This window comes from Amphiprion ocellaris, chromosome 17, assembly GCF_022539595.1.
Source record: "Amphiprion ocellaris isolate individual 3 ecotype Okinawa chromosome 17, ASM2253959v1, whole genome shotgun sequence".
Lineage (NCBI taxonomy): Eukaryota > Metazoa > Chordata > Actinopteri > Pomacentridae > Amphiprion > Amphiprion ocellaris.
In genome coordinates, this window is record NC_072782.1 from 12,647,895 (window position 1) to 12,672,879 (window position 24,985).

Genomic DNA, 24,985 nt, shown 5'->3' on the forward strand with positions numbered 1-24,985 from the left:
TTACAAGTTGTGTGTCTGTCTGTCTGTAACTACCATGTGGGATGGCAGCTTGGTGCTGGCCTGAATGAAGTATCATTGGTGGTGGCTGGGCAGCAGTGTTTAGGCAGAATGTATGAGTCACTGGTACAGAGATTTCCAAATGGCTGATTCTAATTACAGACCAGTTTAATTCTAGCCTGCTGCTAACTGTCACACGTGCTATATACAGGCTCTCTTTTCTATTACATATGGCTGTAAACATGCAGATATAAGCACACATGCTGCAAAATAGTTAATAATATAAACTCCATGGTTTTTAAAAAGGGAATAAACAGTCGCTTTATAATCACATGTTGGGACCAAGCACACACAACACAATTGTTTAACACCTCAGTAGTCAGCCCCAAGAGCTTTAAGTTTCCCTCATGAGCTTATTGAATTCTTAGTCAAGTCTCTATAGGAAAGTTAGTTTTATACATTGAGTCACATGTGGCTATATGGGTCTGCTGGCCACTTAAGGACAGCGGAGAAGCTTGTGGAGGCTTGAATGGTTTCATGTAATAAACCACTGTCTTCTACCTCTTGTTCCCTGTCCTCCTCCTACTGTTCTTCCTTACTCCCCACTCTCCAGCTCCTTCCACCCTCCCTGCTTTTCTGGCAGCTATTTTTAATGCTGACCGAGCCACCAACCAAGCATTCTTTTCCTCGACTGTGGCTTTTCATCCCCAGCAAGTCCTGCCGTTCTTTCCTTCTTTTCCTTTTGCCTTTTATTGGGGGGTATTTGGCTTTTGAATGTCATACAATAGCAGCAAAGTGTCAGAACACGAAAATTAGAATGGTGGTTTTCCCGGTTATTGTCCTAGTCATTCGTTGGAGTGTGTGTATGTACAGTTGTATGCAAAAGTTTGAGCAAACAGACATTTAAACTTTGCCTTTTTCAAATGTTAATGCGCTTTACTTTTTATTTAATGAACAGAAACATTTCAAAGTAATTGCGCCATCCCTCTATTGCAAAAGCCTCAGAACTTTATTAACTCACGTTCATTTGGATTTTTCATCCAATGACAATTCCAGAGCTGATAAATATTCTAACTCTTCAGACCTTGTGTTAACACCGAACAACCATGGGCTCCTCAAAACAACTGACTCAGGATGTGAAGAAGCATCTAATTGATGCCTACAAAGCAGAGCAAGACTATAAAAAGATATCAAAGTGCTTCCAGCTTGCAATTTCCACTGTACAAAATGTCATTAAGAAATGGCAGTTCAGAGAAATTATCGAAGTCAAGACAAGATCTGGAAAGGCAAGAAAACTTTTAGATAAAATTGCCTGTTTGCTAGGAATAAATTTAAATATGCCTGCAAGTTTCCAGTGTGCACCATTGATGAACAAACAGGGTTTACATAAAAGAGTCACCAAAAGGAAACCAGTAATAGGGTCTGCTCTTGATAGCTGTCGAAGTGCTCCAGCCTCTTTACTAGTATATGAAAAGAACACCTTTCCATCTGTTAAGTAGTTGGGGGGGGAATATTCTGCTTTGGGGTGTGGTGGCCAGTGTGAGAGGAAAAATTGCACAAATAGAGCGAAAAATAGATTCCTTTAGATGTCAGCAAATTGTGGATGCAAATGTTATACAGTCAGCCAAGACAGCATGAATTTGTACAACCACTGATACAATAGTTTAATCCTCCAAATCGCAGTTTCTGTGCATTTTTTGCTCCTGTGGGTTCATTTTTCACAGCAGTATTATAGTCTTGCACCTCTGTGGAAACATCAGTGTCTTTTGTGCAGTATACAAATGCCATAAATCATTTTAAAAAAAGATGAATTTCTTTCCTTATTTATTTTACAAAAATTGAAAAAATGCTAAAATCAAGTAACTCTACATAAATTTTACTAGTTGTATTGTAATATTCTTCTATATCTGCTGTCTAAGCACAGCCTGCAGTTCAGTCTACTATAAAGTCCCTGCATCTCTCATGTCATGTGACTGTTGGTCGCACAGTCATCATCATTCAATTCCCTCCCGATTGGGCTGAGGTATGCAAAATCTTGTTTTTCAACTGAATCTGGTTAGTGAAAAACTGTGAATTTTTTGGCAAATTTTCAAATAAGACATGTAGAATTTTAATCAAATGCCATGGTTTTCAGAATTTGCTAATATAAATTTTCTGTCTAAGATAAATGGTGTAATTATGGGGATTTTTTACAGATAGCGTGCTTTTCAAACCTCCCAGATGATTTTGGGGTTTAGAGATGCGACCTTTGCAATTTGCTTTGTTTTAAAATGCAGTTTTGATTTGAAATTAATTGATTGTTCAGCCCTAGCTGAAGCTTTTGGAATGACCCCTACGGTTCCCTGACTTGAACATTATGGAAAATCTGTGTAGATCTTTAAAATGCTTTGCTTGCTAGACAGGCTAAAAGTATCTCATGGCTTGTGTGCCAAGGTGGGGTGGGGTTGCTAAGCACTGACTTAGTATGGTGCACCAACCTTTACTGTTTGGTTAGGTTCATGAAAGTAAAAGTAACAGTGCTGTAATATTTGGAGATTTTTTTTTTTAATGTGTGTTTGTTGCTTTGGTTGTATCCATGTCTTTTTGCTGAAAAATCAACAAAGCATAGAATTAACCTAGAGATTCCCATACCTTTTGTATATGTATGTTTATGCTGGTAAATGTAAAGAGAAAATTGCAAGGATTATCTCTCTCTTTTATGCTTTTTTGTATGAATAGCTTTTGGTTAATATCAAAGTATGACTGACATAGGACAACATGCTGACGCACATGATTGTTTACTGCCATCAAAATTGCCTGAGGGTGACTGTGAAGACTGAGCCAAAATATTTCTACATTCTATCCCAGAGCTGTTTTGCTATAGTATGATCAGGGCCTAATTAAGCAGAAACCATTTCCAGTGCATTGTGGATGTGTTACTTGGCAGAGACCTTCTTTTCTTTCTTTTTTCTCTTACTTCTTTCTCTTCTTTTCTGCAGGAAAGTGATGGCACAGCAGTGGTCAGTGGTCTCAGGTTTCACAGTTACACACCGCTTCTTTGCCTTCTGTGTGTGTGCAATTGCAAGTCATTTTTAATGGAATATGTTTTACAGCACTAAACATCGTTTGTGTGCATGCCTGTGTGTGCATGGGCATGTTTGTACCTGGCTCCCTGTGTCTCATCCAGTGCCTAGGCAGCTCCCCCTTCCCCCTTTTAGGTGCCAAGGTGCTTCTAACTTCAATGAGTAGAAACTTTCCTTGCAGACCTAGAGGCTGTAATTGGAGTCATGCGTAGCGGATGAGGGAATTCCTAACATTATTGGACTTTTCCGGCACTTGGCAGCAGGTCATGTGGCTTTGGGCCGGGGTGGGTCCAGTTTGGATGGCAGTACAGAACACTGCTGCTGCAGGGGGAAGGGAGGTGTTTCCAAAAGCACACCCTCCCCACATTTTCATAATTATATTATAGTTTGGCCTGTTGACTCCAAAGGCTACAGGAGGAGAGATTAGTGTGTTTCTAGGGTTTTTAGGAAAAGCTTTTGACCATTAGTTTTATTTCTGATCTAATCAACTGCCTGACTCATTTTCCCCTCACATTATGAATAATGTCTAAAAGAAGCACCATAAAAGTTCACAATGTGGAAATTTTGTAAATAGACATTTTAGCTTTATTATGTATTTTTTTTTCTACCCAGTGTACACCTAAAATTCCTGTTTCACAAAATCTAGACTGTTATATTTTTCTTCTGACTCATGTTAACTCAGGGGGAAACTTAAGGGTTTCTGTAAGTTATTATCCAGCTTTAAAGGGAGTTTCTTCTTTCTCTGTGGGACCACCAGGCTTTAAATAACACAGAATCTCAGTTTGTCTCTTTTCTCAGCTTGAATATCCCAAAGGCCATAGCCCAGAGAAGCTGTTTGTATGCTTACAGAAAGCTCATGCAGAAGTGTCAGTTCTGCAAGAACGCAAAGAGAGGGGAAAAACAAGCAATGCATGTGAGGTCAAATGAGAAGATAAGGCAAAGGGAGGTGAATGCTGGCTGTGTTAAATGTTGTTGTTGTAAAATGTGTAACTGCTTTTCCAGCAAGTGTGTGAAGCTACATGAAACAAAGGACAATAAACCAAAATAACTGAAGTGAACCCCTGATCACATAACACAGACACTTAACTTTCCTTTAGTATTTTCGTCTTTAAGGAGAGTTGAAGTCTGGACACACAGGCAAAAATACATGTAATTCAAGAAATGTTTACCATAACTTTATTCAATATAGATTTTTTTAAATATCTAATTAATAATTAATCAAAATATATATTTAATATTGTAGCCATATTTAATCTGTGAAGGCAAAAATATATAGTTAATGAGATTTCTTGTGTGTCCAGACTTTAGGGACACCCTGTATTTATTATCTGTTTTGTAGTGTTTTATATTTCCTTTGAAACTACAACAATTAGTGGAGAGTTGCACTATAAATGTGCTGTGCAGTATGGTGTTATTTGAATAGCTTTCAATCATGCACTCCTTTCCATCAATCTGGCAGTGACTAAACGTCAGTTTCATGTTTGAATGATCTCTTGGGAAATTATGACGCACTTGTAATATTTAGTCTGTCTTGTATGCATGTCCTAATAACATTTTCAAATGGCTTTTAACACAACACAAGTCTGAACTCCAAGCTGTCGCATTAACGGATAGGTACGCACTATCAACAGTACTCTGACTGGTGGGAAACAATTTGGGACTTTTGCTACAGTTCAGCATCGATGTTAATCTTTCACCTAAAATTGTAAATTATCCTGACAGGGAGAGAGAATGAATCAGGATCTGATGGTAAATGTACTTTTCTTCATCTTTGAAAAGTTAGATGTCAAACACAGAGACAGAATTTTCGAGCTCCATTTAAATAATATGTGACATCTTAATTGTCCTCAGGTTAAATCCTGAGCTCCCTCACAGCTGTCGGGACATTTTACTGTTTGTAAATTAATCAGATTATCATCACAGATTGACAGATTTTTCAGTGTTTAGGGACTTATAAATAAATTATTCTTATTACTTATTTGGATAGTTTGATAATCTCGCTATTAGTTTAGATTCATCCTTTTGTTTATTCATGCATTTTTAAGCATTGTACATGACATGACTACTGTCTAATCTGCTGCATGTGACAAATATCGTGTGTACTGTTGTTCTCTCCATCATTGTGGAGGATACGTCTGAATGAGGCCATGACGAACATTAATGTAAAAGTGACCTTTGTCTGAATGACACAGATTGATAAAGCAGCAATGTTACGTATCCCACGCCTGCCTTTCTCTAGATAATTATTCTTCATTGTGGGCTTTGAGACTGCAAGTCAATAGGTTTTTGTGTCTTTTATTTTCAGTACTGAAACTTATTATTAATAGTTGATGAGACCCATATCCTATATTTCATCCAATATACAGTACATTTACACTAAAGATGAGAGAGAGATAACACAAAGTCCAACACACTTTTTTAAAATCCCTTTGTTAATGTTTTAAATATCATACCTTACAGAAGGACTTCTTAGTGTTTAAGCATTAATGTTGTTGAAAAGTAACCAATCAGATTGTGCTGTGGGTGCGGCATTGCTCCAGACTACATACTAGAGACCACAGATAGAAAGAAACGACTACATCAGAGCCAAAGTAGCACATAGATGCATTTATTTTATCAGAATTGTAAAAAAAGAAAAAAGGTAGCTGGAATCAAACCCATTGCTTGAGAATGTCATGGGTTTTCTTGGATGCTGTGGATTCCTCCACAGGCCAAAGACAGGCAGGCTAGGTAATTTGGTAACTACTCAGTTAGTATGGTTGCCTGGGATTGGCTGGCAACCTGTCGAGGGTGTACACCACCTAGATTGAACCCTTCCTTCTTACTCATTGTCAGCTTTTCTGCTATTTTTGCCTCCTCCAGGACACTCTCCTGATTTTAACTGTGAAAGATTGTTGTGAATGGTCAGGTTAGGGTTAATTTTCCTTCTCTGCAAGATTTGTTTTCATAATCCTGAAAAAACTCACCCTTCCGTTTCTTCCTGGCTTATTTCAAGTGATTTAGAGATTTGTAATGGGAACTGATTAGTTGATGTCAATGCATTTTTCCTGATAAATTAAATGTAACATAATTGTACGGAAACAAGTAGCACGTAAAAATAATTTAATTCACAACTGTTGCTATCAATCAAGAACAGTTCTTAGTTATCCCCTTTGAAACATCGTATTTTTAGTGGTGGTCTGTGGTCTACCTAAATTCATCAATATTTGCACTTTTAGCTTCACTATTGGACAGGTGACTGCACATATGTGGTTAACTGCATGCTTGTCTCATTGTGGGTTTCAAGCAAATGTGTAAGTCTTTGTTTTTGTATGCCTAAGTTGCTGTAAATTACACAAAAGAGAACCCTCCTCTGTGTCCTTGTAACAGAGATGATACTGTGTCAAAGGAACCCATGACTCACCAACCTGCAGAACACGGAACACTATTTTGGGTGACAGTGTGACCAGTCCTCCTCCTCCTTAGTTACATTATAGTTGCTGCTGGGCCACAATGCTTTTTTGTTTAAAGTGTTTACATAAGACAGACATCATCACAAGGAGAACTGTGCTGTACTGTGAAACTGTGAGCTAAAATGAGTGAGCAGTGGCTTGAGAATGCATTGAATTCAAGCTATGTTGCAGATACTGATGAGCAGGACTTTCAAGTTCTGCGGCAGAGAAACCACATGACACGTCAGGCTAAGGTTCAGGCTTTATTCAGTATTGTGTATGTTTTCCTGTTACCACTGAAATGTAGTTCATTATTGAGGTTATGAAGCATAGCTTTGAGAAAAGTAAATAAGTGCGGTGAGCTGGTCTGTACTTGCTTTGGTTTATCCAGTCGAGCAAGACAAACGATTACGCCCTCGACAACAAGCTCTCTAACATGACAGGAGGCAGATCTGCATACACTGGTGCCAATTTTGCTTTCTTACGTAGTTACGTATGTCTTTCATTAGGACTGTTTACCAACAGCATGACTAATGCCTGCTTTGTGTGCCTCATTCTACTGAGTTGGCGTTAGCATCTGTCTGATCAGGATTTGGGTTACTGTAGAAGAAAACAGTAGCTTGTTAGGTCATATGTTGTCCATGTCCTGTAAAAAAAAAAAAAAAAAAACGATGAAACTTCTGTAAAGTTCAGTGTCATGAGACAGTTTTTACCTTAACATGCATTCCCTTGACATTTCCTTTTACAACTGCATGGTTTGCATATGGTATGGTTTTTAATGATGCCCTCTTTCTGTTTCAGACCCAGTCCACACCCACCAGAGGTACCACAGTGATTACAGCTCATCCAGTGAAAGCCCTTCAGTGACCTCCTCTGATCCAGAGTACAGGCAAGGTAACAGATGCCTGTGAGGAATCCTTTACCATGTCATTGTTATGTTTTTCATGGAGCTATATACAGTACAGAATGATGTAATGTGGTTTATCTACAAACTTTGAGGAACAGTTGGAAGGTGCTGCACATACATAAGCTTTTCTCAGTCATGTGCATGCAGCGCAAGTACAATTTAAAGAGCAAAGCAGACTACATGTAGTCAAAATAGCAGTAACAATTCCAGCAGAACAGACTAAATCAATCAGTTAACAGAACAGAAGAAGTAGCCACAGTGGGACTACATGCTTCTCAGTCAGTTTCTGTGGATCCGGAGCCCTGCTGGTTTTTATTTTGGTCATCTAATCAATGACAGATTTACACCTGGAAGGATGATTGAAAACATTTAACCGAAAAACCAGCAGTGTTCTGGGCCACAAAGACAGGGATTGAAAACGACTGGCAAGAGATATCCATTATTCTTTGTCTCTTCTGACCACTGACTGTGGGCTGTCCTGCTCGTAGCCAGATTCTCTACAGGCTTATGGCCAAATCACAGAGGATACACTTTGTAGGCTTGAAATTGTGAAGTGAAATGCTTTAATTTGATTTCAAGAAGCAGCTGTCTTGTCAGTTACCCATTTCAAGGTAATTTCCACATTACCTACTTCCCTGGTGTTGCTTATGGAATTAGATCACATCCTCCTCTATGTTGGGTTTCACAACGTAGTTACACAAGATAACATGCCTTTCCACTATCAGCGCAAAAAGAAATTGTGCAATGAAAATACACAAGATTTAAGTATCATGTTAGTAATAGATAGTGTGAATAATGGTTTCACTGCAGTGACTAATCAAGACTAATTTGCTTAACGTTCTCACCACAATAAATACATTTAGTTGAGATTCCCTTACACATGGGCACACACTACTCTGTTGGTTAAGGCATTCTTACATTTCATAGCTCAACTCTGTTCCCATGTTAAGTGTTCATCTCTGCTGCCGCTATCAAATCAAGCAAAAAAACTAATATTCCCTAACATCCACACTCCTTTCAAGACTGTCTCCAGCTGTGAAAAGTTAAGACATTCAAGTGGAGAAAGTTGTTTTTGGACATGGCTGACATATTGTAAAGGTGTTCCAAAAGGAAAGCTTGTTTGAATTCCTTTCAAATGAAGTTTACAATGAAGTCACAACCTCTAAGACACATACATGTCTGACACAAATTGCTGCTATAATGCAAGAGTGGCCTTTCATGCACACTTTGAATGCAGGATGAAATACATTCTATTTGTGTTGTCATTGAACTGGCTTCAGTATTCTGCAATTGCTGCTTTGGCACGTTCATGCAGGTATATTGGCAGCACAGTGTGGGTGTCTGCATCTGAAGGAGTGCGTTTGATTGTGTACTTGTGAAAACAAGCTATAGTCCTTTGTGTTTGTTTGCACAGCTCATATTCCCATGTCTCTTCCAGCTAAGAAACCAGGTGAAGGGACAAGATATGGCTCCCAGCTGGCACTTTCATCTGAACACGACGCCCTTTCACTGACGAGTCACAACACACACAGACACAGGTAAAACGCAAACATTAGTGCTGCTTTTTCTCCTCCAACTGGCCACATGGAAGCTAGTAGTTAGTTTATCCATATGCAGTTCATATTAAACTGAAAGTGGTTGTATGGTAAATGTATTGTTTATGTATAGGACTGTGGTGCAGTAGATAGCACTGTCATCTTACAGCAATGAGCTTCTGGGTTTGAACCTGCTGGTCGCTGGGGCCTTTCTGTATGGAGTTTGCATGTTCCCTCTGCACCTTCATGGATTTTGTCTGGGCCTCTTCATGCTGTCCAAAGACATGCATATTGGTGGGCTAATTGGTGAATCTGAGTTGGCTGTAGTTGTTTGTGCTAGCTCTGTGATGAACTAGCGACCTTGCCCAGTGTCAGCTTGGATGGACTGCAGGCCCGCTATGATCCTCTATGGGATAGAACAGGTATCACTAATGGATTATGGTAGAGTATTACATAGCCCCTCTGCACCCAAAACCCCCAACAGATCCTTTAGACTCTGTAGTGACTGTTCTCTCTGAACTGATTTGGCATTTGTAAAGATGGCTTAATTCATTCAGTGATTGAGATTGGGTTGGAAATATTGCATAAACGCCTGCTCACATGCACATGAGCGTGTATGCCTTCAATCAACATAGTTGTATGTGTTAGCTCATTTTTTCCCTCGAAGAATCGGTGCCTTCACCACAAATCCTCCACTGAACAGTGAAGCCACAGATGAAGCTGTCCTGTTTGGTCCTCTGGGCCACACACACAGCTGGTGTAGCACAGCAGGGTCAGCCCCATGCTTCACTAGTGAGGTCATCTAATGTGACATCCACATTCAGCATTCTCTATCTCTCTAATCTCTGGCATTACAGACCTGAACTGCCTGCTGTTGCTATGTCTGCTCACAGAAAAAAACACTTTTTCAATCTGTTGCGCTCCCCAGAGCTCTTTTTTCCCAGAAAACATCAGGCATCTTAGACTTATATTAAATTGTTTTCTAATCTATCTGGAAAAGTGAAACAAAGGCGGGCACCACATATTAAACAACAGATTCCTGCATATAACAGTTGCTTCCTTTCAGCTTTTAGACAGTATAAACTGTTCCGACACCCACTCTCTTCCTCTCTTTTCCCTGTAGACAAAGTGAGGCGGCAGCTGATGAAGGTCTGGTTGGAGCCGAGTTGCTCCTCCAGAGGCAGGAGGAGGAGGTGCAGCGGCTCCAGGCCCACCTGGCCAGCAGGCTGTCCAGGGCCAATCTCTACCCCACAGATGACCCCTTAGTCCCATCTTCCATGCTTGACCTTCAAGACCCTCTTTACAACACATCTGTGTCGCTCCGCAAATCCAAGGTTTGTGCTCAACTCTGTCCTGTAAATGATCACCTGTGTTATTGGCGGTTGTTTAGGCTTCATTTTCACTGACGAAAAATTATTTTACTTAAGTACAAATCTTTCTTTATCACTTTAGAACACATAAACACACATGAGATAGCCAACTCCAGAAAGTGATTCAAAGACATCATTTCGACACTCATTCAGTGATGCAATTGCAACTCCCTGCTTGCATGACTTGACTGTCCATGGCTCGAAGCTTGTTTATATTGCAATATTTGATGATGGATGTACAATTTTAACTCGCATGAGCTCATGGGCAACAAAATTGTGGAGGCTGTGCTCACTGGATGTTCTGCTGACTCGAATACATAATTCATTTCAGCCTCCATATGGTAATTACAAATATGTGGGGTTGTGGAACATGTGTTTTTTTGGGTAAAGTCTGATTTATCCCACCAACTATCACAAGCTGTGAAAATGTGTCAACAAAAGTGGTGAACATAACAACAAATCTGCTGATGTTGGCAGCAAACCTCAAGTACTGTATATTATTATGCTACTAATAGGTTAATCATACTTGCAAAGGGAAGACATTTTACTGCAGTATGTTTGTGGTAGATTTAAATTGATGTAATTTAGGATGTGGGGCTTTCCAGTTGAAAAACTAAAGAGCTGTAAGCTGAAAGAAAGGACTCCTGCTCTTCGAATTCTGGTGAGACTCGGTTACAGTAGAAAGTTGGCCAACTAAACAAGGAAGTGAATGTTCAGCATCATATGAATTACAGTCACTGATATGGTGGAAAAGAAAGCATTTTAATTGTTTTTCAGAGCTGGTCATGAATAGTGTGTGTTACACGTGTTCATATCGTTGATCAGCAGCTTGAAACAGGCAGTATTACTAGCCTTAAGATATAAATGAAAATGAGCCCACAGTGAATAGCCTTTAACACGTTGGTTAAATTTAATGTCTCTCTATAACAAAATCTTTTATTTTACTCCAGAACTTCCATGGTCCTGAGTTTGTGAAGATGGCCAGTGAGCCCTGTGTCACCTTATCTGTTCCCTCTTCAATAATGGTGAGGACATAAATGTGTTCCACCTTGAAGCCAGTGTTTTTTCATGGTGTTTTATCCCTTCTTTATAAACAACCACTCTATCTGTTTTCTCCCTTTACTCTAGAAACGTGGTAAGGTTGATGAAGTGCAGAGGAAGGTGGGTGTGGTTCTGCTGAATGGCCAAAAGCTGGAGCTGAGCTGTGACATCAAGGCAGTGTGTAAAGATGTTCTTGATATGGTGGTTGCCCACATCGGGCTGGTGGAGCACCATCTCTTCGGCCTCGCATACCTCAGAGGTACTTTGTGTTGCTCTTTGGGATGTCTGTTGTTTGAGATGTGTGTGAGCGAAATACCTGGAGAAAATCACTCTATTTTATTTGTGGATGGAGTGTGCACTTGCTTGTGTTATGTATGCACCTTACCAAAGTGTTTATTAGTTATTCTTTGTTAGTTGAAGTTGTTGGATTTTAGAAGCTTCCTTTCACACATATGAAAATGATCAAATAATCCAGTGTTTCTTGTGAAAGACTTAAAATGGATCCAAATGTATTCTAGAGAAAAAAGTAATGCAAAGTAAATGACTGCAAGATCATATGTATTAAATGTAGTTTTCATGGAGAGGTTTGTGGTAGATCTATGTAGATTCATTTCCTCCACCTGATGTCTAATTAAAGATGTAAAACCTATGCCTGTCTGACCTCATTTTCCCAATTACTCTGTCGCCTCCTAAAAATCACACACAGAAAATGAGTTTTTCTTCGTTGAACCTGATGCCAAATTGTCCAAAGTGGCCCCCGAAGGATGGAAGGAGGAGCCTAAGAAGAGGAGATCTGACGTGCCTTTTAACCTTTTTTTACGAATCAAATTCTTCCTTGATGATGTCAATCTCATACAGTAAGTGAACATTTTGGTAATTAGCCAAAAGCCTAAATGACACACGAGTTTCATTGGCACGCAGCAATGGACCCATGTGTTTGCATACTATATATAAGGTAACTAAAGATCTGCCTGTCTGTGCCCTTATTCTTCTTTGGATAACAGACATGCAATGACCAAACATCAGTACTACCTTCAGCTGAGAAAGGACGTCTTGGAGGAAAGGATGCGCTGTAACACTGAAAATGCAATGCTGCTGGCTTCACTGGCATTGCAGGCTGAATTCAGTGACTACCAACCTGAGGTACCGAATCACCTTTCTTCACCTGTATGTTATCATCCAGCTTACCGTACTTGCTTAAGTACAGTACTAATTTAAAATGAATTTGATTATGATTTTCATTATTCATTTCAGTTACCGTTTTATTTTTTCACCCTTTGATGCACAACATGGGTCAAAAGTGACCCAAATTCAATGGAAAATGGGTATCTCTTGACCCACATTGTGCATCAAAAGGTAAAATAATTCCTTCACCTTGTTTTACAAATAGTTTTTTATAGATACATACTATATATACATAAAACATTTAAAATCACAATGTAAACTAATAACTTCACTTGTAAAAAATTAAAACAAGAACAAAAGACATTGATGTAATTAAATTACACATCATTATGGAATAAATTGATGTTTAAACTAATGCTGTTGATCTTGGTGCCTCAGCTCCATGGGAAGACCTACTTCAGATTGGAGCACTACCTGCCTGTGTCTGTTTTGGATAAAGTGGACCAGACAACCATCAAGGAGGAACTGCCCAAACTTCATAGCAACTACTATGGAGCGTCAGACTCTGAGGCAGAGTTTGAGTTCCTCAAGGTTAGCAAGAGAACAATTTATATGAATTATGGACACATATAGACAGACCAAAATACTGTCATAACTTGTATTTGTTTACCTCTAAGTAGCAGCTGAAGTGTTTATTTTTTTGACACACACAATGGACAATCTGTGCCAGAAAGTTTACTTTGGGGAAAAAAATTGTAATGTTAACCCCAAAAAAGTTAGTTATGTCCTGTCGCTACGTTTTATTTTCTCTTTTGTGATATTCTTTCAGTGCTACATTTACAGTCTGCTAAAACAGCTCTGTGCTTCATGCCACTGAACAAAATTTAATCATATTGTATGCGGTAAGATGAAAATCTGTGCTCTCATATTGGATCACTGACCACATGAATAACCTGTTTTCTGCATGAAAAGTTTCATCATTCTATTTTAATCTGTCTCACATTCACTTTGCTGCTCCATCTCAGTACCTTGAGTTTCTGATCATTTAAGGCTGCTTATATTGTTTTTCTAAAAGGTGAGCCAGAGGCTGACAGAGTATGGTGTACATTTTCATCGAGTGCTTCCTGAGAAGAGATCTCAGACCGGCATCATGCTGGGCGTCTACTCCAAAGGCGTGCTCATTTTTGAAGTCCTTAATGGAAATCGTACTCCAGTGCTGAGGTTCCCCTGGAGGGAGACAAAGAAGATTTCCTTTACAGTATGCACTTATCTCTTTATTGTCAGAAATAAAATTATGCCACACTGTAGCAATTACATTTTTCAACGGTAGATTAGTCCAGCCGATTGACGCTTTCACTTACATGTTTTACTTGTCACTCTGTAGAAAAAGAAGATTTGCCTTCAGAACACATCCGATGGGATTAAACACCTGTTTCAGACTGACAGCCAGAAGACGTGTCAGTATCTGCTGCAGCTGTGCTCTGATCAGCACAAGTTCCACCTGCAGATGAAGGCTCGACAGAACAACCAGGAGCTGCAGGATCTAGGTACAGAATGAAGGCGCAGCCACACATTTGTATGGGTGGTTCCTTAATATGACCTCAGGCTTAATATTTGGTCTGCCTGAAATTATATATATTTTTACAGAGAAGAGGTTAACCTGTCACAGAAATGTTTAACACAGTAGACCTGAAAATGACACATAATTCTCCAGAAAATTGCATCTTTGATGTCAGCACTAACTACACTTAAGCTCTTTGGAATCCCTCTGCTCGGGTATTTTTTCAGCTGTCTCTGACCTCTGCTGTAATAATGAACAAATATGCCAAGATTTATTATTATAAATGTCCCATTAATTGTCTGTGTTTCATATTCGTGTTCATCAGAGAACAGCCCTATGAGCAGTTTGCAGTATTCGCTTGACCCTCGGAGTGGAGATTCAGGAGGGAGGACGGTGAGCTCAGGCAGCCTGGCCCCCAGCTTATCAACACGTTCCAACCCGGACCACCTGAAGAGGATCTCGTACTCAGAGGTGGCCCTCAACAAGTCACCATCTGGCCCAGTATTAGTCAAAGATGAGCTTCACTTTCCAGGTTTCAATCCAGTGGCCTCCACAGTCCTTTCCAATCCGCGAATAATGAGCCGCTCCCACCACAACCTCGGGCAGATGCCAGAGTCTCCAGAGCACCGAATGGTGGAGTCATATCGTGGCCAGTCGCACAGCGGATTGAGTCAGCCACAACCCAACCAAGTATCCTCTCACTTTCCACAACATCAGCGAGCCAGTTCAGACACAGACTCCCTGTCAAACCAACCGGACAAGTGAGTAGAGAAAAGTGAAATGTTAAAAGCAAAATCGGATTGTGTCCTAAACACGCTAGTGTACTTTAAATGAGAACACTAATGTATAAAATGATAGTGAGTGTTATAAATGCAGACTTTACACTTTGTAGTGACTAGAATATTTTTATGCATTTTATTCTTTTAATTGGGCTTTTAATGTCTTTTAATGAATTTCAAATTCAATTAAGGGAATGTAGTCCTGCGTTATGTGTACATTCTCTGTAAAGTGTTCAGTGTCAAAGTCTGCAACTCACTGTAGGACAGACTAAGGTTACTAAGTGTGGACTTAGTAACTGGGTCTATACCTCTGCCTACACTATGGAGACACAGAACTCTACCTCCAGCCTCTAATTGACCCTCTGGGGGTCTGTGTGTGTGGGTACACATATGCCCTTGTGTTTGTGTTTTTGTACAACTGTGCCTACCAGTGTATGTGCTCCTGTTTTAATTAGTAAACCTCTTTTTTGCCAGTTGCTCCCTCCTGTGTCGGCTTCACAGATGACATGGTTGATTTGACAGGATTCTGTATGCATAGAAACCTAACAGGCCAATCATTATTAAGAACCAATGAGTGTTCAGTGTAGCAGAGAACACCTCTTTTACATTCAGCCCTCTTTCCTCCTCAGGCTAATCTCCATCTGTCACTCTCACCTTTTCAGATCATTTGGCACAGCGTCCCCCAGCAGCCCAGCCTGGAGCCTCAGCAGGTCCAAAAGAGAATCTGACTCTTCTTCCATAGAGGATACTGGCCAAGCATACGTAGTGGGTAAGGATGCTGACCTGTGTAGGATGGTGCTGATGAAGCATATCATCAGAGGTGCAGAGCTCCACTATGAAATAGGAATCTGTGCTCTAATACACCTGTGTAACTGTAATTGTGGTACAGACTCTAGAGTAGAACATGGCATATCATCTTACACCAGCTGTTAAAGAGCATTTCCTGACAGTTAACAGATTTTGATCACAGTCACCAGTCTTACCAACAGTAGCAAATGAAGTCATTATGGCAACCATGTACATAAAATGTGTTATGTTCTGGAAATGAGCAATAACGGCAGTGAATATATGAATGACATTGGCAAGTCCACAGTAACGGTGTTATGTTATCATTTTTGCTTGTACTACTGCTGCTGCACTGGCAGGTTCATTAAATTTATTTGAAAGAGAGTTTTTATGAAAATACATTGCAGTAATGTGGTTATTTCAAACATAAATAGAATCATATTTGTTTAATGATGTGAATAAACTGTTTTTATACTGGGCATCTAAAAATTTGCTCTATTTAACCCTCTGAAAAACAAGCAGTTTATATATATATATATATATATATATATATATATATATATATATATATATATATATATATATATATATCTATATCACATTTTTAGTCACTGTGGGCTCATTTTTCACTGTAGTATAAAGTCTCTATGGAAACAGCGCAACCATGGCCAGAAATTACAGTAAATACAGTAAATTGATTTTAAGCTAAGTTGTTTTCTAAATTTCTTGACTGAAAAGCAGGGCGTATGTGAGCAGTTCAAGGACTATCTTAAAGTTGAATATCTGACAATGCTGTGCATTTTCGCACTTTTTGACTGTGATAAATGGTGGAATTTTTACTTCTTTTTTTAAAGATACAATATATGCAATATATTATTCATCTTCTTTCTAGCATTCATTGAATTTCAAAACAAAAGCACTTAGACATAAACTTGTTTGGTTGTTTTGCGGAAAGAGGAGAAAACAATAACTGCAATAAATGGTCTAATGATCTTTACTGTTGCTAGATTACTTTGTTTTTTTTAGTTTATTTAGTTTTTTTTCCACATAGGTTTATGTTTACATAAAATGATTTGATCATGCAGGAGTGTTTACACATTATTAACTGACTCTAAGTAAGCAGAAAGACAGACATACAGTTTCCTTTGTCTTTATTATGAACAAAGTCGAAGGATAGCCTTGCTGATTGCTTGTCTTGTGTTCCCAGGTGTCAGCATGCACAGTTCCTCTGGCCCTCCTTCAACACCAGCTTCTGTTAATGGTATGTGTGGAAATTTCTGACCCTCTTTTCCACAGATTTCATAGACGTCATTTGTTCTTGCTTTGTATACACCATAATGTCAGAATGAAAGAAATATCTGGCTGCTCTCCACCTTCACTAATTTCTCGCCTTTCTGAATCCTCTACCTTAATCTGTTGAACCATATGCTGCCTGTTCCTTAGCAGAGAACAGATATACAAACCAAAAGTTGTGTTCTAAATCTGAATTATATAATGCAGAATTAAATCTGCCTTCTTAGTGCCGCCTGCCTGCCTGCGGACCTTAACTCTGGCCCCAGTCCGACCATTTAATAGCTTCTTGCTTGGCACTGAACCCATTCCTTTTCATCCGAGCTTAGCCAATCTTTTCAGCCCCATTAGGCAACAGTGCTAAAGTGGGAGCCCTTCAGTACCACCGTATGCCTGCCTAGGATGATTAATTGTAACAGTGTAGATGTATTAAAACTCTCAGCCGCCTACTGCTAACCCTCTTTACCAGAATTACAACAAAATATGCATCTGTCAGAGAAGACAGAGGAAATGCCATGTTTAGATATATAGCAGTAAATGTAAGAATCGCCATGTGCTTTGTGTTGGGGCAGATTCACTGAAGAAGAAGCTCAACGCATTGCCGTCCCCAGAGAGAGAAATCACAACTGTGCACCTGAAGAAAGATGTGAAATATGGACTGGGTAAGGGAGTATATTAATTTTCATAAAATAACAACTCAATTTCACACTGTCATTGCTGCTGCATTTCTGCTATCAGAGATGACAAGTACTATAAATTGCATTTATAGTCTTTGTCTTCGCTGATGTATTGTGTTTGAATGTGTGTACAGTTTCATGCAAAAGTTGAAGCATCCCAGGCAAGGTTTGTGTGCTGTTGATTTATAAAGTGAAAAGAAGTGATTACTACCCCTGCAGCAAACAGACTTTTTTTCCCCCTAAGTGTATGTCTTCAAATGTTAATGAGCTGTTACTTTTATTTCATGGGCTTTAAAATAGTAATTATAGTATAGCAATAGTAATTGTGTAAAAATTTCAGTTGAATCAGCAAAATAGTCCACGAAATTTGCCCTGGGGTGCCCAAACATTTGATGCGATTGTACATAGTTATGTATTTAACGTTTATGTGTGTCCTCCAGGCTTTCAGGTTGTAGGAGGAGAGAACTCCGGTCGTACAGAACTCGGTACCATCATTAGCTCCATCACACCTGGGGGTCCTGCTGATGTCAATGGCTGCCTCAAACCTGGTAGGTCTGCGTTTTGCTATGATAGGGTTTTGTTTTTTTTTTAACCTGCCATGTAATGATGATTGCTGGTTGCCTTTTCTGTGAGTGATAATGTTAATGTTGATTCAGGTGACCGGCTGATCTCTGTAAATGATCTTAAACTAGAAGGACTCTCTCACACCACCACAGTTGATATCCTTCAGAATGCTCCTGATGATGTTAATCTGGTGCTGTCACAGCCCAAAGAGAGGCTCTACAAAGGTAAAGACAGGGGTATGAGTGTGATTATTTTGTTGCTGTCTCTGCATTGCAGTGCATCACTAGTGTTTTCTCTTACTTGTGAACCCACAGACTTACATCACTGTTTTTTTTTCTTGTTTTGACAGAATCTTCTTCAGGTTATGTCCCCTACTCGGCCAAGTCTTCATTTAACTCTGCCAAGAGAGGAGAACTAGAGTTTGATACCTCGTCAGAAGAGCATGTAGGAACTGCAAGCCCCAGCCCTCCTCTCCACAGTGCTGGCACACTGTCATCCACCTCCTCCCCAGGTCACCAGCATACCAACCTCAGTTCCCAGGACTCTAGGACAAGCAGTGTTGCTAAAATTAACCAACCCCCTGCTAATGGAGTTCAGCAGTGTCTAGAGAGAGCTAAAGCTTCTGCTGCAGCTGCATCCATTTCCCAGCATCATGGACCAGAACCAAACATGGGTTTGGATCCAATGCCACCAGCTCTGCCACCCAAAACTAGAAAAGCTAAAGTTCCAGAAGCTCCCAAAGTTTCTGAGCATTCTGACAGGGGAGACTCAGACATGGATGAGGAGACTTATTCCAGTAGTCAAGAGAAAATGAAGGTCAAAAAGGTGCGATCTTTGTGTTTATGAATTCATTGTTGTAAATGGATTCTTTGCTGTTATGCATTGTCCTTTACAGTGAAATAAAACAAACTAAATATTTTTTTCTAGTGAAGCAAATAGAAATCAGCTTATGTTTACACAACAGGATATGAATGTTTTTTACATAAACAAGCATTACATTTTATTCATCCAATGCTTGGCACAACTAACTGCTTGTTTATAACCTTTGTCTGTCATTGCACTTACAATGCAAGGCAATTTGTCCCTGCTTGCTGCATGATATCCCTCGAATGTATTACAGCATCTGCCTGTTTTCTTCTCCGCATCACCAGGCTCAGCTTTTTCACTCCCCCTTAATGGCTGTTTCTTTCTGCATGTTCCAGCTTGTGATAATTCACCTTAATGCCCTGTTCTCTGTTTGCAGGAATACATCATGGAAAATTTAAATGGTAATGCCCCAGGGGTCAATAGTCTCCGTGCAGGAGAACTATTTGACATTGAGCTGTCCAAAAAAGACAGCAGCCTGGGCATAAGTGTCACGGTACTGTTCGGCAAGGTTTTCACCCTATTTTTGTTTTGCCCCCTACCCCTCCTCATTTGTCACCGTTGTTCAACTGTGTTTTTATGTGGTTTGCTTTGGTTTGCTTTCTTAACGCTGTGTGTTGGAAGCTATTGTGGTAATATTTTCCATCTAACTCTTCATGCATGTGATTTTTATCTCGTTTAGTCAATATGAAATTGTAATAAATAATACAGTCACGCAATATCTTTAGTGTGCTTACAGTAAGGACCAGAATCTGTCTAAACAGGATGGGTTAGGGACTTTCTAATGGCTGCCTACTTCAGATGTCTAGTGACACAGAGTGATTTACTAGTGCGCCACTAATATAATTTGTCTCTGAGGTATTGTGAACATTGATTGGCATGGGTTCATTTACTTTTGTACCCTAATGCACAATAACACTTAACAACAAATCACTCCACTGTGTGTCATCAAGCTTATGTCAGATGCAAATTTCTGTCTTTGGATTCATTAGTTAGTCTTGCGTTGTGTTACATTGAGACAAACAATAAAATACCCACAAAATTATTTGGGTCACAATCAAAATGAACGCTGAATATTTACCACCGTGTTGTTGATCATTTAGAAATAACCCCCAAGTAATTTTGTCAATAACATCACAGTGGAAGATTTTTTCATTTAAAACAAATTCGTAATTGGAAAATGATAAGTGCTTTGTTTAACTGCTAGAAATTGCTACAAAAAACTGAAGCACAAAGGAGAGTTATTGTGGCATTTGAAGTTGAGCTTTCTGACGATTTTTAAAGAAATGCTGTCATCACAAAGCCTTAACACATCAGAAATGGCATCAACTACTCCACCTAAATCTATACCAGTCTTTTGCACTGTTAACAGGAGCATCAACTAAATTTTTATCTATCGTAGGTCCACTAACATCTAAATAAAAACTTTGGTCTTGAATATTTTTGGGAAAGGGCTTTCAAATACTTTCTCTGGTGAAGTTTGGTTGATATTTTCTCCAAAATGAGTGCAAAAAAGTGCCACTGTTGTTCATAAAAAGCATTTATCATTTAGCAATTACACTTGAAAAAATGTCCACACCTGCCATCAACCCCCACAGATAATACAGAATAAGCTATTTCTATTGGACCGATTAGACTAAGAGTTGTGTTGATTTCTTAGGGTGGAGTCAACACAACTGTCCGACATGGAGGCATCTACGTCAAGGCCATTATACCAAAAGGTGCTGCTGAGCTTGATGGAAGGATAAAGAAAGGTAATTGCATACATTACATATAGCAGAAGGAATAAACTTAAATTACAGTCACATTTCATTTTTAGACATAACCATTCTGTCTATCTTCTGCTCAGGTGATCGTGTGGTGGCCGTCAATGGAAAGAGTCTGGACGGAGCCACTCATCAACAAGCGGTAGAGGCTCTCAGAGACACCGGGCAGGTGAGGAATTACCATCCGACCAAACAAGCTGCTTAGTCGCTCCCTAGCTGGCCTCTGACATTAACAAAATCGTCTTGTGTGCCTCAGACAGTGCACTTGCTGCTGGAGAAGGGTCATCCGCCTGCAGACAGCGTCCATGCTCCGCTCACGCCTCAGTGCACTCCACCGTGTGCTGGCAGTGACCGCAATCAGGCCAAGAACAAAGAGCAGTCACTTGAGGTCAAAGAAAAGCCCGAGTACAGCTTTCTCACAAAAGGTGAGGACACAACATGTCATGCTAAGAAGGATTCTTAAGCAGTGTGGTTTTAAGTTTTACAGGGTGTGGTAATCCATTTTAATACGCCCTAATGTGTCCATTAATCCTGTCAGTAGGCAGTGTGCCCCTTTCTAGCTCTGTATATTTGTAATTTGGTTGTAACATAGCTATTTTCCCTTTATCCCGAGGCCATCAAATTCGGTATAAATGTCAGCAGTGTTGGAAATGAAGAGAAACACTCATCATTACGCTGATTAGTTAGGTCGTATATTCTTCAGCAGTGTTACACTAAGACCCTTTGTTCTGTTTAACAAAGTAACTAGCTGTTGGTAATCTTATTTGAACGAAAATAAGCATGTGTGCACAAAACATTAGCTGCACGCTGTTGCCTATTTAGAACTGAGTAGGTGGTGAGGATGTGTACTACTTTACTAGAACTAGACATTTGCTTTGTGTAGCTGCTAAATGATAAATAGCCACAGCCGCTTCTGCAGAGTTATTCTAGTAATATTTATTATTAACTCAAAAAAAACATATTTTGTTTGCCTGGTGTAGTAGAGTCTTTTTCCACTTGTTTGTATTAATATGTTATATTTATAAAGTCAGTGGACTCTTGATCCAGCAAAGAATAATTCATTTTTCTTGAAGCACCACGACTGGAAAAACAGACAAAGAGCATAACAGCAATAACATTAATGGTTGTTGTACAATATACCAGACAATGCATTCACCCTGGTTGTGTTGTGTTGTAGTCTTAATTTGAAGTTGTAGGTTTATAGCTGATTGCATGGTATTTTATCATTCTGCAGTTATTAAAGATCCCATGAGGTGAAAATCCATTTTTATTGTGTTTTATAGTTGTTATAAACTTGGAGATGTATTAAAAAACACAGGTTAAGACATAAAGATATTTACTTCTGCCATTCCTCAAGTCCCCACCACTATTTAGCCTTCCAGTTTTACAGGCCAGTAGGGATTCAACTCAGGTGCTATGTAAGACTTAATTATCTCTGCAGCTGTCAATCACAGATTCAGACAGTAGGTTCCTCCTTAAGGGGGCGGGAACAGCAGCAGTTAATTGGTTTTCATATCAAAACAGCTGTAAAACCAGGCGTTATAAAATCATGGTGAAATGAACCATCTTCGCAGTATTTTGAAAAACTCACACTGTGGGGACATGTAAGACTTTGATTAAATTATTAGATTTTTGCTTACTGTGACCCACCAGGCTAAGGTCATAGATTGTGGAGAGCATACACATGACCCACTAACTGGGAATATGTTTGATTATTGGATTTGTCTGGAAAAATGTGTATGTTCTTTGTAAAACATGTCCGAGAGCCATAAAGTAAATATGAGAATAGGTAGATTGTCCATGGGAGTTTCAGCAACTCACTCATTCTGTGAAAGATGAGATACTAATTATTTTGCCTATTCTCACATTAAAATCTGGCTGGAGCTCAAATGAGTGCTGATTTGTCCCCTACAGAGCAGACTCTTAAGGCTGGGCTCACGCTACAGCAGCTTACGCACATGTCAACCATTCCCCCAATCAAAGGAGAAATTGACTTTTTGGTGTGACAGGTTTATAGATCCCGTTTTAAACCTCTAGGATCTACGATAATATCAAACGTGTTTGATACTTATCGGGATGGTTATGATTCTCACAGAACCTTTAGCTCGAAATGGTAAAACTTTCTGTGAAATCTCACCTGCAATTCTTGCAGAAGAATAAGTAACCCATTTTGACCCAACACAACAATTTTCTCATTCAGGCTTGTTTAGCCTTCTGCTTTTTGTTGGGTTTTCTTTGTTTATTTGCTCACTGCAAATTGTTACTATTGTTACAGCAAGTTGTTGCACCACTGTCTTCATTTTGTTGACATCTGCTTCCATCTTGCTTCCATCTGTGATCATGTGAAGTGGTGTACTGCTCCCTCTGGCACAAAAATCTTATTCTGTCGTATGTGATTCACCATTATTTTCTAAATCTTGCAGTGTCTGCATGAGATTAGAGGAAAGAATATCTGTGAAATTTTTCTTGGTGTGTGATGTAACCGGAGTCAGAGAACTCATGCATAATTGGATTTTAGTATTGTCATACTACTGTGGACAGTCAAGAGGAGGCTTGTGCCTGTAACAGCATATGTTGGCACAGAGGCAGCCCCTGACAGGTTTCCACAGGGTTAACACATGTAGGCAGACTCATATTCACACTGTCCTGCTGGCTGTTATTGAATATGCATATCTTCTACAGATAATGTGTTTGAGGTGTGCCTGCTGAAGAACACATCAGGGCTGGGCTTCAGTTTCAGTCGAGAGGAGAATGTCCCTGACGAACCGCCTGGCTCCAGCATGGTGCGGGTTAAAAAACTGTTTCCTGGCCAGCCAGCTGCAGAAAGTGGTCGCATCAATGTGGGAGATGTCATCTTGCGTGTCAATCAAACTCCCCTCAAAGGACTTTCACAACATGTGCGTAATAGCTCTCCTGTTTTCTGTGTCATACCATGTATAAATGGAAATCATGTTGTTTGATGCCATAATTCATTTGAAATTGCATGTGTTTCTTACCTTTTATGTGCACACAGGAGGTCATATCAGCCTTGCGAGGAACAGGACAGGAGGTGGCTTTGCTCCTCTGTAGACCTGAGCATGGTATTCTTCCGGAGATGGACACTTCAGCTTTGGTGAGTCAGTAAATATTGCTTTCTTTGTCCATCTCTACTGTACAGCTTTCAAGTAAATGAAAAAACTTAAATCAAACCTAATCTTTTCCTCCTCAGACACCCATGCCATCACCCAGAAAGGAGCCACTGACCCTTGTGGAGCCCAGCCTGAACTTGGGCAGAATGGCCTCTCCTCCAAGCTCACAAGGCAGCAGGAAGCCGGGTGCAGTGGAAGACGCTCTGGAGAGGGTGCTGCTCAAAACTCCCGGGCGACACAACAGCTACAGTGACAGCACTGATGGGGACGAGGAGGTAGAAGAAGCTTTCAGCCCGAGCACGATGGAGAACAGCAGGCAGTCTTGGGAGCGGAGTGTTTACCAGACACCGAGTAGCAACCTGGGATTGGGACGCTACGACAGCACTGGTCAGCTCGACGACAGCGTCCACTCAGCTTTCTATTCCCCAAACCTGTCTATGACAAGATCAGATCTCAGCAACAGGTACCTAATGTGTAGTGTTTCAACTGTAGAAGTTCATCCTGTTTCATTCATACCATTACTGTGTTTTTCACAAACTCTGTCAAATAATTTTTCTCGGGTTGGGTAGGTGTCCTTCATCCCCTGTGGCAGCTGATCTGGAGTCATCTGGCCTGCCTATGCTGTCCTCCCACTCTGCCCCAAGCCCAGACCCCCTGCCTCCTCCACTGCCTCTGCCCTTAAACCTCACTCTGTCTGGCAATGCACAGGACATAGAGGATTTTGTCCCGGTAAGGACCGAGGAAGGAAAGCTCTTGGTATAGAAAAGTGTATAATCTAAGAAAGGGTTCCCCTACAATGTGCATCTAAATTTTAAAGACTTTCTTGGCACAATTATAGTTCTTACAAGTGAGATTGTTCTTTGTTTTTAGGAAGTGGAGCTAAAGGTCTCTTTGGTAAAGTCAGAAAAGGGGAGTCTTGGCTTCACCCTCACCAAAGGTAATGATCATGGATGCTACATCCATGACATCGTCCAGGATCCAGCCAAAGGAGATGGAAGGCTCAGGCCCGGGGACCGAATGATCACAGTACGAATTTATCCTATAATACTTACGCTTCACTTTCTCTCTCAGAGTTGGATAATTGTAGCAGTATCACTCTCAT

The 24,985-nt window shown here is 40.0% G+C and overlaps 1 protein-coding gene across 5 annotated transcripts in view; it reads left to right on the forward strand.

The window, feature by feature from the left end:
• The window catches only part of ptpn13 (protein tyrosine phosphatase non-receptor type 13), a 50,520-nt gene that overhangs the window by 17,589 nt on the left and 7,946 nt on the right, over window positions 1-24,985 (forward strand). Inside the window, exons 8-33 of one of the 5 annotated variants that reach the window (XM_023280873.3) lie at window positions 7,292-7,384; window positions 8,836-8,935; window positions 10,056-10,266; window positions 11,253-11,327; window positions 11,431-11,602; window positions 12,050-12,200; window positions 12,348-12,486; window positions 12,907-13,059; window positions 13,544-13,726; window positions 13,853-14,015; window positions 14,355-14,790; window positions 15,471-15,577; window positions 16,802-16,855; window positions 17,457-17,546; window positions 18,002-18,109; window positions 18,218-18,349; window positions 18,475-18,950; window positions 19,369-19,500; window positions 20,650-20,743; window positions 20,839-20,924; window positions 21,012-21,180; window positions 23,438-23,652; window positions 23,769-23,867; window positions 23,964-24,346; window positions 24,453-24,612; window positions 24,754-24,909. In XM_023280873.3, the coding sequence (XP_023136641.2) occupies window positions 7,292-7,384; window positions 8,836-8,935; window positions 10,056-10,266; window positions 11,253-11,327; window positions 11,431-11,602; window positions 12,050-12,200; window positions 12,348-12,486; window positions 12,907-13,059; window positions 13,544-13,726; window positions 13,853-14,015; window positions 14,355-14,790; window positions 15,471-15,577; window positions 16,802-16,855; window positions 17,457-17,546; window positions 18,002-18,109; window positions 18,218-18,349; window positions 18,475-18,950; window positions 19,369-19,500; window positions 20,650-20,743; window positions 20,839-20,924; window positions 21,012-21,180; window positions 23,438-23,652; window positions 23,769-23,867; window positions 23,964-24,346; window positions 24,453-24,612; window positions 24,754-24,909 (4,337 nt within the window). The remainder of the gene's footprint in view (window positions 1-7,291; window positions 7,385-8,835; window positions 8,936-10,055; window positions 10,267-11,252; window positions 11,328-11,430; window positions 11,603-12,049; window positions 12,201-12,347; window positions 12,487-12,906; window positions 13,060-13,543; window positions 13,727-13,852; window positions 14,016-14,354; window positions 14,791-15,470; window positions 15,578-16,801; window positions 16,856-17,456; window positions 17,547-18,001; window positions 18,110-18,217; window positions 18,350-18,474; window positions 18,951-19,368; window positions 19,501-20,649; window positions 20,744-20,838; window positions 20,925-21,011; window positions 21,181-23,437; window positions 23,653-23,768; window positions 23,868-23,963; window positions 24,347-24,452; window positions 24,613-24,753; window positions 24,910-24,985) is intronic. The other 4 variants (XM_023280874.3, XM_055019338.1, XM_035953125.2 and 1 more) reach the window with 4 other exon arrangements.